This window comes from Lonchura striata, chromosome Z (assembly GCF_050655825.1).
Source record: "Lonchura striata isolate lonStrDom1 chromosome Z, ASM5065582v1, whole genome shotgun sequence".
NCBI lineage: Eukaryota > Metazoa > Chordata > Aves > Passeriformes > Estrildidae > Lonchura > Lonchura striata.
The window spans coordinates 3,561,273-3,576,392 of record NC_140740.1 but is presented as its reverse complement, the minus strand read 5'-3'; the positions used below and the strand labels follow the sequence as shown (position 1 = coordinate 3,576,392).

The following is a 15,120-nucleotide window of genomic DNA, read 5'->3' as shown; positions in this document are numbered from 1 at the left end:
ACTGGTGCTGTAATGTACAACATTAAAACAATAATCAGGCTCATGAGCACAGGACTGTCCAACCTCTGCTGACTTTACGGGGCCCTGCTCCCAAATTTGTGCATTCTGATGATGTCTGTGTTTCTCCTCAAAACATCACAAATGTTCAGGAAAAGATAACTTTTTAAGATAGTCTCTTGATGTCAGAACATCGCTTTCAATACTTTGGCAAATCTACTCTGTTAAGGATTTTGTATGTTATCCTACAGGTTGCTAATAATGATATAGCAGCGTTAAGCTAAATGTTTTGGTATTCATTCTAATTCAGATCTTGAAATGAAAGAATATATTATAACATGATGGATTTTGCCCACCCATTTACATCATTATTTATAATCTTGTTATATGATTGTAATCAAGAGAAGGAGGAGGTATATAAACATGAAGTTTTTCACTTGAGTTGGGATTTCTCAAGACTGCAAGACCATTCTCTGGCACTCATTGTGTTACTTTATTTTTTAAATTATTCCAAATTAAGAATGCATAAAAGATGAAATAGATTCTTCTAAAAAGACAAAAGGAAGTAAATATAGTTGCAGAACTCTTGAGAAAATTCAGAATAAGTGAAGAAATACTACCCTTACTAAAACCATCAGAACTACTATAATGTGCCAGGCCACAATACCAAGAGGCGGCAGTATAAAAGAAGTAATTTTTATCAGTGTAGGGTAATTGTCTAGCAGGATACTTACATGAGGTAGGAAATACTTTGATAAGTAATTAAATATTGATGTAATTCAAATAATTAAGTACAACTTCCCAAGTTACCTTATTCTCCATAATTTCGCATTTTTCTCCTATTGGTAGTTTCTCAGTATATACATTACAGTATCAGAGCACGCTATGAGTTGTATTTCTCTGTTAATGTGTGGTGCATTTCAGAATCACTGGTAGGGCCCTTTCCTTTTGCTATTTTACACCAGCACATCTGTCACACCACAGGACACCATCCAGGTGTCTGGCCCCACCTGTAAAATAATGAGGTTTTTTTAGGCTTTGAGATCTGAGTCTTCTGGCTCTTTATTCACACCTTACCCGTTTCTTCTCTGCCTTCTATCCTTTTTTATCTTTTTTGCCTTTTTCTTTTTCCCCTTGATTCCTCGCTGGCACTGCCTTAGTGGCATTGCAGGTGAAGGACGAATAGAGATCTGAACACAATTTCCCTCTCTCCTGCACACCGAGGGGTGCTCTTAAGAGCATTTCCAGGAGAGATCTGGTGCTGATGACACATTACCACCTGCTGCCCACGGACAGGAATGTGGGGTTGGACTCCTGTGGTGCTGCAGACCTGTAACTCCAACGCCTTTGATGAGATTTTGCTTGCTTTTGTCCCGTGCAGAGTGTCCCCAGGGCACATACGGGTATGGATGCCGCCAGATCTGTGACTGCCTGAACAACTCCACCTGTGACCACATCACGGGGACCTGCTACTGCAGCCCAGGCTGGAAAGGAGCCAGGTGTGATCAAGGTAAAGCCCAGGCATAATCAAATTTAACGTCATCTTTTCACACAGAAACTGGCTTCACCTATTAAATACCATCTGTGAGTCATTCATTGAATAAATCTGACAGGTGTATTTAAGTAGCCCATTCTGTTAATTCGTGTAAGTTCTGGAGGCTTTAAATTAGATGCCTCAGTGATAATTAACTGGAGCAAAGTAACTGGAGTGTAGATTTGCATGAAATTACAGGGCAGTGCTACTCAAAGGTGCTGATAGAGCATGGGCTTTATCTGCCCCATTCTTTCACCCAAAGAATGTTACTTTTCCAATTTATGAAAACATCTCTTTTCTGGGAAGATTCTGAGTGTTTTTCCTTTCTGTGAAGATTCCAAGTGTTTTTCCTTAAATTTAGGAGTGATTCCTGGCAGAGTTCTATTCTGGCCTTACTAAATACAGTTAGATTTAGAAGTGAAATTTTGTCTCCTGACACATGACCCCTCTGAGTTTATGCCACTTATTTTAATTTCTTCTTCTATTCCAGCTGGTGTAATTATAGTGGGAAACCTGAACAGCCTGAGCCGTACCAGCACTGCCCTCCCTACTGACTCCTACCAGATAGGAGCCATAGCTGGCATCATCATTCTTGTGCTGGTTGTGCTCTTCCTGCTGGTGCTGTTCATCATTTACAGGCAGAAGCAGAAAGGGAAGGAGACACACATGCCCACTGTGACCTACACCCCTGCTATGAGGGTGATCAATGCAGACTACACCATTTCAGGTATGTCATGTGTAGAATACTTTTTTTCCCCCTCCATCTCTTCCTTTTGTGCTCAGATCTGCCCCTAACAGGGCTTGAATTCACATATTTCTGCTTTTTGGCACCATGAAGCTGGCACACCCTGGCAAAATGTCTTAATCCTAACAAGAAGTGACCACATACCTCACTCTCCTGTGCAACATTTTGCACCCTCAAACTTTTTTTCTGCATTAAACATTTTTGTCCTCTGGGCCTGCTTTTATATACAGTTGGAGTGTGCCAAATCTGGTGCTTAAAAAGGACTTTAAATTCAATGCCAACAGCTTGAATAGATGAAGAGTGTAGAAAATCAGGATTTCATGCTATCTGTAGCGAGATTTTGAAGAGAAACAGACAGCAAAAGGTTTGAAACTGACTAAGGGAAGGAGCAATGAAACGAACATGATTTTTTGACCTATTAAAGTGTCTGTGAGTTGGGATTCAATGGGTACATGAAACTTGAGGCAATTGTGCCTTCTGAACACCACTGCTAAGGAAAGCAGTAGCTGAAGAAGGCAGCAGAAGGACTTGTCAGTTAAGAAAAAGCAAATCAGCAAAGGTCCTGGTGTTCTTGAAAATGTTGGTGCAGACTTGATGGTACAAGTGACTGCAGTGATGACTAGAAAGGAAAAACAGAGCAAAGGACCACAGCAGAGAGAGCAGTGAAGTTGGCAGGTTACACTTGTGAATGCTCCTTGCTGAAAGCAAGGACATGACTTGTCACTTACTGCCCTATAGCTCTCATTTTTTGGAATGAATATAAGATATTTAGTTCTATGTCTGTTGGGGTATTTTTTAGGAAACTCTAGGTCAGATTCAGAAATCAGTGCAGCACTCTTAAAAACGTATCTTAAGAAAGGAATTTTCTGTTGCATTCCGTTGTTCATTTTCCTTTGTTTATCTTTTCAGAAACCATCCCTCATACCAATGGTGGAAATGTCAACAGCCACTATTTCTCTAACCCCAGTTACCACACTCTGACTCAGTGCTCCAGCCCACCTCATGTCACTAACATGGAGAGACTGACCCTGGCAAAGGTAAAGCAGGAAAACTTCTGGCAGTCTTCAGTTTATTTTACATTGTTCCCTAATCTCTCCTATTTGGCTTATTTTTGCTCTTCCTGATTACCACCTGGAAATTCAGCATCTTCCTTGCAACTTCAGTTTTATTACCTCACTTTCTTTGAAACAGGCAAAAACCAGCCAGCTGTTTGTGAACCTGAAGAATATGGAGCCTGGAAAACGAAGTGCTGTCATGGACTACGCAGGAACACTGCCAGCAGACTGGAAACACGGCGGCTACCTCAATGAGCTTGGTAAAAAAACAAGAAGGGAGGAGAATGGGAAGCTATTCACTGTGTGTGGGATGCATTCCTTAAGTCACGAAGAGATGAAGTGACCCCTTGTGAGGAATGGTGGAATAGTTTTTGATGCCCAGTGCAGACAAGATGTGTAAAGTATCTCATTTTTATTGAAATATTTACTTACTATTTTTGTAGAACAGTGGGGTTTTTACAGTAAGAGTATGCTTGGGAAAATCACAAATTCTTATTAAATAAATGAAAGGTTGCATATATTTTATTTTTTATTAAAATCACCACGAAATGCAAACAGTGATTTTAGAAGTATTTTTTCATCACCTGAGCCACTTCAGATGTAAACAGTAGATCTTCCCAGCTAAGCCTCCTGTTTGCTAAAAAATCATTGTCTTTAGAAGAGAAATTCCCAAGAAATGGGGAGAGTTGCTGTATCCTGCTTTATGCTGTCTTTTCTCCCTTTTCTACTCTCATGCATTCCAAAAAGGCTGGATTGCAGTTACCAATCAAACCCTTAAAATGGACTTTCAGTGGCAGTATAATTCAGAAAATTTAATTACTTTCATTTCTGGTACTTACATATATCAGACCCTGGGATTCAGAACAAAAGTATGCAGCACTGTTTTGTTTTTTTTTCCTGCTCTTCCCCAGCCTTGGTCAAACCACAATTCACGCTCAGATCTGTTGTGTTTTGTTTGGGATTTGTTTTTTTGGTCGGTTTTTTTGTTTTTTTTTTCAGGAAAGGATTTCAGTCATAATGCTTAACATTCAGCTTTGTATTTTCTTAGGGCATTTGAACTTGCACTAAATGCTCCTGAGAGACACTTGCTGTGGTTAACTCAAAGCAGATCTTGAGCAGCAGGGAGGTTCCAGAGGACTGGATGAATGCTGATATTGTGTCTGTTTGCTAGAAAATAAAATAGGATTACCTGGGTAGCTCGAGGATGGTGACCTGAGCATTAAACTGGTGAAAACAACACAAGTGACAGGAGATCTAATAAATAAAGATGGATAGGAATAAAATTAATTATGTTTAGCTTTCCTTAAAATAATACCACTTCCCTCTTGGAAACTACTCATTTTGTCTAGATAGGACATAGATAAAATCATTTTAGGCTTTTATAATTCTCCTAGCATAATACCAAAATACAGCCTAATTAAGAAACCAGCTCTCCACAATATCAATGAAAGCTATTTGAATAGATCAGTAACCAGGAAAGTACCAGGTCTCTGAAGACAGCTATTGTGCTCTGCTGTTTACTTTTATTGAGAGAAATCAGTGAATAATAGGTAATTTCTGAGTTGTAAATTCAGGTGCAAGGTGTTCAGGCCACTGGGGTTGGAACAGGGTGACCCTGATTTGGGAGTGATTAAATTTGGAAGCAGAGCATTGAGAATTGGAGCAAGCTCTGCACACCCTGAGATTTTCAGGTCAAGGTGGGATGCCTTTCTGGCAGGTAGGGTTTATCCAGAAAAAACAAACAAACAAACAAACAAACAAACAAACAAAACAAACAAAAAAAAAACACTAAAAAGAAACACAACCAACCAAACAAAAAAACCCCCAAAACAAAACAAAAACAACAAAAAAAAAAACCCAAAACAAAACAAAAAAACCCAAAAACAAAAGTAAGAATCAGCACTTACTAGGACTGTTCAAGAGTGAGTAACTGGCATTATGTGAGGTCAGTCTTGATAATTTAATGGTCCCTTATGATCCACCTTCCCTGTTCCTGTTGGAAAATGTGCAAGCAAACAGTGCAAGTGCTTCTGTACCCCCATCCTGGGCAGTTCCACTTATGAGAGAATTGTTCAGCTAGGGCAGAAGTGAGTCCCAAGGCAGTTCTTGAACATTCAGAAGCTGTTGTCTAATCACTTTTTGTTTTCATTGATTTTAAAACTCCTCAATTTTTTTTTTTATATCATTTTCTCCTCAGGTGCTTTTGGACTTGATAGGGGATATGTGGGGAAGTCCCTGAAAGGTGAGGTTGTTTTCTGATGTATTTAGATGAAACTACACGGACATGCCTTTTATTCTTCCAAATTGCCTTTGGTTTCTAGTGAAGAGAATATAAAAAAACATTCTGGAACTGAATTTTTTCTAGACACTGAATCAGTGCATGATTGGTTTGTTTGCCGGTATGGGTTTTTTATCTTTTTTGAAGGGAAGTTGTTGGATTTTTTTTGTAAACCAACAAAAACACAAACCAAGCCATTTTTAGTCACCTATGTGTCACATAGATAAAATGTTTTTTGTCATCTTGAGTCACAACACACCTCAATTCTAGACTGCAGAACATATGCTGCCTCTGCTGAAAGGCTTTAAAAGGCAATTCCAACTTCAGCTGGCATGGTCTGTGTGACCACAAACCTTCACCACATCCACTGCAGGCCCTTGGAAAGGATATCAAAATACAGAGACACAGGAATTAAAAGTTTCTGAAATTCAGGGTAGTGATCTGGTATTTTGATCTTCTAATTTATCCAGTTTTCTCACAAGACTTCACACTGTACCACCCTGCCGTGTGTCAGTGTTTGTGTTACCTGATCAGAGCAGGCCAATAGTGCCTGGATATCCAAGCAATGGAAAAGGTGTAGCAAAGCCCATATGAATGATAAGTTAAACACATTGACAGCAGCTGATTTATCCCAGATGTGAAGATTTGGCACTTAGAAACATGGTTAAGTGATGGATTTGGCAGTGTTACATAAATAGTTGGACTCAATGATATGACAGGTCTTTTATAACTTAAACAATTCTACACTTCTGTGACTCAGTTCAAATGAGTCACAAAATCACAAGTGCCCATCCACTGACAGTTCCACCAAGGTCAGTCTCATCTTGGAGTCAGGAATGGGCAAATATTAAATAACACATTATATCACAAAACAACACAGAGAACAAAGTAACACACGCACACCTCAAAATTACTTCCCAGCACAAGCAATTGCATCTCTGAAACCAGTTATTTGTCCTTCAATTAAATCCTGACATCACAAGCCACCTGATGTTTCTTTGCTAGTTTTCCTGCATGTGCCTTACAGAAACTTAGAAGAAAGATTGTTATTATTTTTGTGCACTCAAATGTGCAAACTTTGCACCACCTAAGCCATTCCTAGAAATAAATCATGCTGCCATTTGCCCAGACATTCCTCTTGAGGACAGTCTCAGATCAGTTCTTTTAAGTGTCCTGAGTTCAACACCTGGAGGAGCAAAAAGTGTTCTGAAGTGCTTGTTAAAAACTGATTCTGCAGTTTATCTCTATATAATGCTAGGCACTATTTTACAGGACTGAAAATGCTTGGATTTTGCAACAGTAATTTGCTGGTGCTAAGATGAAGTCCATTAAAGAGCACAACAGCTGAGATGCTTTCACTGATTGCTGTAAATAACTTTGAAGTGTTATGACTGGTTTCCATTTAAATATTCACTTCTGAATGCCTTTTTAGAACAAAACCCTTTTTTTTAGGTAGCAGTCTTCATTGCATGCAGCATGCTCGAGACATATTTTTCTTCTTGTAGATCTGGTGAAGAACTCGGACTACAATTTAAGTAATTGCTCACTGAGCAGCTCTGAGAACCCCTATGCTACTATCAAAGACCCACCAGCTCTGGTGCCAAAGAGTTCAGAATGTGGCTACGTGGAAATGAAGTCCCCAGCACGTCGCGACTCCCCCTACGCCGAGATCGCCGGCTCTGCCACGGCCAGCAAGAACGTCTATGAAGTTGGTAGGTACAAAATCCACCTCTGGATGCTGGGGGTTAGGAACAAAGAGCACAGGGCTTTTTGATTTTTGATTAAGTTTCATCAAAAGACGTGAAAACCCCTGGAAAAACAAAATTACGTGTTCAGATTCTGTGTTCTGCTCAAAAGCTGTAGCAACAGTGTTTTTATTCTTTTGGTGTAATTCACACAACAGGGTTTGAAGTACCTTCAACTCTGTTCTGTCACCTGCAGGTACCTCTGAACTACCCTGGTGTGAAAGCCTGCCTTTAACCAACAGTGTAAGATAAGTTTAGCATTTGATTACAGTGTAGTTCAGCTCTAGGTTAGGCTGAATGCAGCTGGAGTTACACGTGGGAGGGTTGAAGTTCTGTTTCCTTCTCTTGATCAGAGTAAAATAGCATCTTCACCATTCCACTAATATGGGCCCTACCTAGTTACTGTTTCTTTGGTTACAGAAAACTTTGGGGTCCTGTGGAGTGGTAGCTCCACTCCAGCCTGTAATAAATTGTGTCCAGTGTCACAGGCTGTATCTTCCTTTTCTGCATGCAATTAGAGATCACTGAAATCCATCAACATAACCATTCTGCTTTTAAGGACTGTTACAAAGTCTTGATTAAAACCCTCAAATTAAGGTTGTTGCTTGGTTTGGTTTTTTAAATTTGCTGAAATTAAAGACACATAAAGAAGAGATGTTGTCTTGTTTCCGTCAGCAAAGACACTCATGGCAGGGCCCTGCTGCAAGTGTGAAGCAAAAACACCAACCTGTGTTTCTACAGCTGCATGTCAGGACTCAGCATGATGAGGAATCTTCCTACTGCAGCAGAAACTGAAATGAAATACCAGTGTTTTTCCGTGAAGCTGAGTGAATGCTCTCTCTCCTCACAGAGCCCACGGTGAGCGTTGTACAGGGCGCATTCAGCAGTGGCGGCGGGCGCCTCAGCCAGGATCCCTATGACCTCCCAAAAAACAGCCACATTCCATGCCACTACGACCTGCTTCCCGTCAGAGAGAGCCCCACGCCCTCCACAGAGGGGGTCAGCAGCAAATGACCCTGCAAGGAGCTGATGCCTACAACCCTGGGACTCTCAAGGGGCAGAGTGGCACAGTCGTGCTCCTTCCTCTCTGGTTTACCATCTCTCTTGGCTCCTGATCTGTCCTGCAGATAATTGCTGTACCTTAAGCAGAATCTCAGCACGAGGTCTGTATTGCATATACAAGTGACAGATGGACAAATGCCACACTCTGGGGATCCTGATTCTTCTTCTTTTTTTTTTTTTTTTTTCATGGCAGTAAATTTTATAGAAACAGGTATGCAACACATTTATACTGTAATATACTGGCTTAAAAAAATAGTAGTTTGCAGATTAGTCTTGGTAACATCACATTTTAGCAACTTCAAATATAGGCTTCATGTCTGTCATGTTCCAGAGTAGTAATACTCCCAGGACAGTGCAATTTACCAAATACCACTTTGTACAGGTGATCTGATTCACCAGTTACTCACTAGTAGAAGGAAAACTGCCTTGCCAAATTTTACCTTCCATTCTTACCTTAAGTCAAGACATATTACAAGAAACAAGATCTGATGGGGATAAGGAAGCACAATGTTGCATTTGTTTGGGAAATCCACCATCAGGCTTTTCTGTCCATTACAGGTGGTGGATGTACTTGGCTTGAACAGTTCTGGAGATAAAATAATTGCATACATCAGTATTTACATGATGCTTCAAGATCTCCTAGTACTGTAGACCCAGCACCAGTCTTCAACAAGTATTTTGCTACAGTTCAGCTTCACACGTTGCAATTCTGACCACTATTTCTGCCACACACAAATAATCCACAACATATCAGTTAGTACTTCAAAAAAGATGTAAATTGAATCAGTTTTTATTTGTCACCATGGACTGATTATGTAAGGAGTGGACAAAGGTGATGACTTCTGTAAATCTTAACTGCAAGGAAGGGTTTACATTTTATAAAAAGGTAGTAATAACGACTGTAATATAGGATAAAGATAGTCAAGTGTTCTTTTTTTTCTTTGAAATAACTAAGTGAACTCTGTGCATACTTGCTAAAAAGGCACCTTTTCTTTTTTTATAGTTGATATAGGGAAACACATGCTTAAGCTGGTCTTTTGCATTGCTAATAATGTGACACATGTACCCCCCCTCGCCTTCATTAACTTCTCTCTCCATTTTTACGCTGTGTGTCTGTGGTTTTAGTGAACTAGCTTGTAACTGAAAAGATATTCTAGCGTGTGTGTGTCCATTTCTTTCACATTTTTGCCAACTGGCCTTTTGTTTGTCCAGTTCAAGGGACCTCTGGGCAGAGCAAGAGGATCAAAGTTCTAAGAATCCACAGTGATGTCTATTAGAGGTGATTAAAAAATACCTAACAGTTCAGATTGATTCATTAATTCAGGGGAAGAAAATCAAGGTGTTTTTTGTTGAGAATGACAAGAACAATGCAGAAGAAAAGTAAAATACAGTTCCTACTTAAAGTTTAGCTTATGCTGCTGACCATGTGCATGGAGACCATCTTTCCAAAACAGGCTCTTTTTCCAAAAGAGACTTTCAGTCTTCCAGAATAGTCTATTACGAGCTGCATGATTCAATGGAAATTAAATTCACCAAGGGATCCATCAGTTTGACAGATTTTCCCCAAACACGTCACTTTAAAGATAACACTGTTCCTGTAGACTAGGCACCCTCTTTCAGTGAAAAGATACTCTGGGAAGCTAAGGTGAGGTGCCAGCAATTTAACATGACCTGGCAGTGTTTCTGAAGCACTTGTCCTGAGGGTTGGTGTGTCACTGACTGATGGGGAGAAGGATCCTGGCTATTTTATAGTTCCCTGGGCATTTCTGCTACATCCCTGAAATAAAGAATTCCATTACCTTTGGATTTGGAAAGTACAGATACTAGCTAGGAGAATTCTAAGGCTGCTTGCCATTTAATCCCTGTCTAAGATGAAGTATTGATTGGGTTTGTATGCATCTAGATAAAATGTAGAGCTACTGGTATATACATTTTTTTTTTGTATTGTGTGAAACAGACTTTAAAATAAAACCTTTCTTCTCTAAAGCCATGAAGAGAAAATGCTGCATTTAACAACTGGGAGTTGACTAAAACTTGTTGCTGTTTTTGAAGACCACTAGGTAAAATTATCTTCATCATATAAACAATTATTTTCACAAGGAAAAGTGAAGAGCTGAATAAATGTTGTGAGTTTTTTAAAAATGTCCAGCATGTCGTATATCGTCAAGTGAAATATTCAAATATTCATGAAAATAGATAACTTTACTGTCATTTTACTTATTGTGTGTGTTCTAAATGTATGCATGACTGAGGTCTGCCTTCCTGCGTGTGGGTGAAACTCCTGCTGTGTAGTCAGCAGCAGCAGGAATAAATCTGAGCTGGGATCTGCAGTATAAGCAGGGCAAGCAAATGTCCTGTTGAGTTTACTTCAGAGAATGATCCCTGGTGAGGTGGTCAGAACACTGATTTCCTGGAGTGCACTCTGCTCTCAGCTTCAGAGATCCCCAGCACCATCCTCGTGACTGCCAGACACCTCTTGTTGTAGATCCCACTGTGGTCTTCACACAATTCAAATACTTCTGAAGGTGATTCTGTAGGCTGGAGGAGACTGAATGGGTCAGGTGATGGAGCAATTTTAGCAAACACTCAGAGAACTGGCTTCACTTCACTACAGACAGGAATGGAAAGGGATGCCTTGCCTCTATATATTCACATTACAATAGTGACAAAATTCAGCATCAAAAATGGAGGTAGCTCTCCCCTAGCAATATGTCACCATTTTAATAAAAGGCTGCACCGAGTTAATAGCTGACTTCAAAGTAGTGAGTATAAACTTTAGGCTTTAAATATTATAGGCATTATTAATTCAGGGCACTTAGAAGCATAACGAACCCCTTAGCTTTCTACTATGTCCAAGATTTTAATCACAACACACTGTTACACATAAAATCTGTCCTTATCTTGATCTACTGAGAGAACTTTAATTAACTTTAATTGGAGATGCACATGCAGATTACAGGAAGGAAAATTTCATTGTGCTCACACTTTCTGCTGAGACAATCTGCAAGTTCATACTGACGTAAAGTTAGGAAGAAATCAAAAGCAAGGACTGTGTTACACTAAATATATTGGATTTTCAAGGACACTAACAACAATTTTTTATCCAATATGTGTCCAATTAGTGAATCTTACACCGAAGCTCTAAAGTCCAGACTGAAGATCAGAGAGCTAGTTTTGACAAAAAATGCTTTATATTAAAGATTGTATCTACAGTATCTGAAATTACTGAAAACAAATGAGTGTATTTTATCAATTACTGTAGAGAAAACCTTGTCATTTGATACACTCATCCTTAGTGCTAGAGCACTGAATATAACTTTTCAGTTTTTTAGCCCATAAGATTTCACTTTGATATGATCTAACTGTATTATATTTTTAAAGAAAACTTATCAAGTGTGCCTGGCTTTTTTTTTTCTTAGTTGTAAGGAAAAAAGTGTTTTGTTGTGAAAACATATATATATTTTCCAAAGATGACTGATGTTCATCATTCTCCCTTTCACTACCATATATTTCACTTCACATCCCTGTAGGTTAATACAATAAAGTTTCTAATGAAAGATGAAAAGTGCTTTGATTTTTTTTTTTTTTTTACTTTGTTTTTCATTTGCCTACAGGAGATCTTGAAATAGCACAGGAGATGTATGAAATGTCATTTTTGCTCTCATGGTTTAATCCTAGCTGGCAACTGAGTACAATCTGGGTAGTTGCTCCTCTGGGGAGGAGTAGAGGAAACAAAACTCTGTGGTTTGAAATAAGAACAGTTTAACAAACAGAAGAAAATCAAGTAAATTACTAGTACTGATTGTAATACTAATACAGAAAAATCCACCATAGACAGCTGTTTCAGGTTTTAAAAAGCTACAATCCAGTATTGTAAAGGTACAGTTTTATTTTCCAGGCTTTTCTGTGCACATCAGAGAAATTCCTTCAGTATTCCTTCAATGCTGTTGAAAAGAGGAGTTTAATCCTAAGTAATTGACTTACACTCAAACAGCCATCTTATTAATGAAAAAGTAACAAAGAGTGATCATCATTACCTACATAGGGTAAATGATCATTGGTTATAAATCAGTATTCTCTATAAAGAATCATGATTCCATATAAGGGAAAAAAGGGCTGGGACATTTCATAGAATTGATCAGGTTGGGAAAGACCTTGCAGATCATCAAGTCCCAAGCTGTGACCTTACACCACCTTATCAACTAAATTATCCTAAATTGAGGGGCCAGAACTGGACACAGCACTCGAGGTGTGGCCTCAGCAGTGCTGAGTACAGGGGACAATGACCTCCCTGCTCCTGCTGGCCACACCATTCCTGACCCAGGCCAGGAGCCACTGGCCTCCTTGGCCACCAGGGCACACTGCTGGCCCATGTTCAGCCGGCTGCCGACCAGTTCAGGTCCCTTTCTGCCTGGGCACTGTCCAGCCACGCTGTCCTTAGCCTGTAGCACTGCAGGTGGTTACTGTGGCCAAAATGCAGGACTGGGCACTTGGACTTGTTGAACTCCATCTTACTGGACTCTGCCCGTCCCTCCAACCATTCCAGGTCTCCCTGCAGAGCCCTCCCACCTTCCAACAAATCCACACTCAAACCCTGCTTCGTGTCATCGTAAATTTACTGATTAAGGACTCAGTCTCCTCATCTGGAGCATTACTAAAGACACTGCACAGAGCTGGCCCCAGCACAGAGCCATGAGGGACAGCGATGTTGTATTGTGTTTGTTGGATTTTGCCTATGTTATATACCCATGTGAACTAAGTGGTTTGTTTCTGTACCCCCTTGTGGGAGGGGGTCCAGGTGGCAGTCCACCTGAGATGCCTTGGTAGGCAACCAATGTGTGAGTTCCTGCCTTCCCCGATGTCCATCTTTTGTTATCCCTTCCCCTTGTTCATGCCTATCATTGTGTAAGCCATCGCTCAGTTCCAGAATTGATCTCCGCCAGCTCTTCTGCCTGCTGACTCCTACGGAGTTCCTGCGGTGGGAGACAGAGTGGCACAAGGAGATCCGGGACTCCCTGTTCCACCTTTGGGAGATCCTGGCCACCGCTAATGATGCAAGGGGGGGATGCTCTTCGTTGACCACCTCTTAAAGCCCAAGGGACAAATACGGAATTATCTGAAAATCATGCGGTCCCCCGCTGAACCTTTTCTAGAATTTGTTGAAAGGCTCCGCAGGTTGATTGAGCTGCAGATTAAAGACAAGAGGGTGCGACAAGGAGTACTGAGAGAGATAGCTGCTGTCAGCGCCAACTCTCAATGCAAGGCAGCGATACTGAGCCTTCCGATGGAGCCCAAGCCTACCATCCAAGACGTGTTAAAAGTCTGCGAGAAGAAGCTAGACCTCGCAGCTGCAGAAGAACTACCCACAGGGGGATATGCACCAAAGCCAGCACCGACTAAGAAAGCCCATGCCACTGACACCCAGGCGCCACCACCGCGTCCTCACCCTGCACGGCCACCATGGATCCACCGACCACCAACAGACAAATGCTTTTTGTGTGGGAACTCGGGACATTGGGTGGGAAATTGCCCACTCAAAAACAAATTTCAACAGTTTAAGAGGGAGCAAGGCAGGGCCCAAGAGCCCTCAAAAAACTAACTTATGAGCGCAGGCCCTCCCTGCACTCAGACACAAATTTGGTGGGCCAAGTAGCATCCCAGGGAAGGGGAGCAGAACAGACGCCCACTTTGGAATGGTAAAATACCGGACTTGACATTCTTCCATCAAATATGACGGGCATCCTTCATGAACAATTACACCGCAGACCCATCTTAACCACACTGTTGAACTTTTCCCTTTCAGGCTCCAGCTCGCGGAACCAGTCCATCTACGGGACACGGAGCATCATCTCATCTCGGGGGCCCCAGAGGGTTCAGGTACCTGGAGCCAGCTGCAATGTAAGTACATCGTCATTGGGACACCAAGTTCACACCCCAGGAGATCACGATATTGACGGGGTTAGTAACATCAGACCCAGGGAAATTTGTGCTTCCCCTGTACTGTGTTCGCCCACCGGTGTTCCTCCCCAAAGGGCAAATGTGGCCCAAGCCATCCCGGTCCCTGAACCACCTTGGGACCAGAAGCAGGCAGATGACTTATGAAAAAATCTTGTACCATCTATTTACTGTGCACAGGCCCCTGGGGAGAACAAGCCTAAAATAACGTGTGGCCTCCATCTGTGCGGAAAGCAAAAGACAATACAGGCCCCCCCAGCTTTTTCGGGCAGCGGTCACTCGGATGCGTTGATTGCTGCAGAGTTTGACAGAGAATATTCAAAGGATGCCACCTTGGAAGTACCTGGGGCTGCAGATGACATCGAGGAACACTGTTCCTCAAAAACTGGAAATTAGAAATTCAGTCCAGACCCTAGAGGATCTTCAACAACTGTGTAGGTCTTTAAACTGGGTAAGACTGTGTCTAGGTATCTCTACCGAGGACCTGGCCCCCCTTTTCAATTTACTTGAAGGGGGAGAGGGGCCTAGTTCCCCACGGACCCTTACCTGAGAGGTGGAGGATGCACTGGAAAAGGTACAAAGGTACATGTCTACCAGGCATGCCCACCGCTACCAACCAGATTCATCATCGCAGGAAAATTGCCACACCGCCATGGTGTGATATTCCAATGGCACACAAAGATCAAGGGAGAATACCAGGGTGAAAGGGACCTCTCAATCACAGAGTGGGTTTTCCTCAGCCATCATAG

The 15,120-nt window shown here is 41.3% G+C and overlaps 1 protein-coding gene across 4 annotated transcripts in view; it reads left to right on the top strand.

The window, feature by feature from the left end:
* The window catches only part of MEGF10 (multiple EGF like domains 10), an 85,574-nt gene extending 73,593 nt beyond the window's left edge, over positions 1-11,981 (top strand). For all 4 annotated transcript variants that reach the window (XM_085566322.1, XM_021551837.3, XM_085566324.1 and 1 more), the window contains exons 19-25: positions 1,379-1,507; positions 2,022-2,258; positions 3,186-3,313; positions 3,468-3,591; positions 5,529-5,573; positions 7,115-7,321; positions 8,205-11,981. In XM_085566322.1, the coding sequence (XP_085422448.1) occupies positions 1,379-1,507; positions 2,022-2,258; positions 3,186-3,313; positions 3,468-3,591; positions 5,529-5,573; positions 7,115-7,321; positions 8,205-8,368 (1,034 nt within the window). In that variant the 3' untranslated portion in view covers positions 8,369-11,981. The remainder of the gene's footprint in view (positions 1-1,378; positions 1,508-2,021; positions 2,259-3,185; positions 3,314-3,467; positions 3,592-5,528; positions 5,574-7,114; positions 7,322-8,204) is intronic.
* Positions 11,982-15,120: the final 3,139 nt, after the last annotated feature.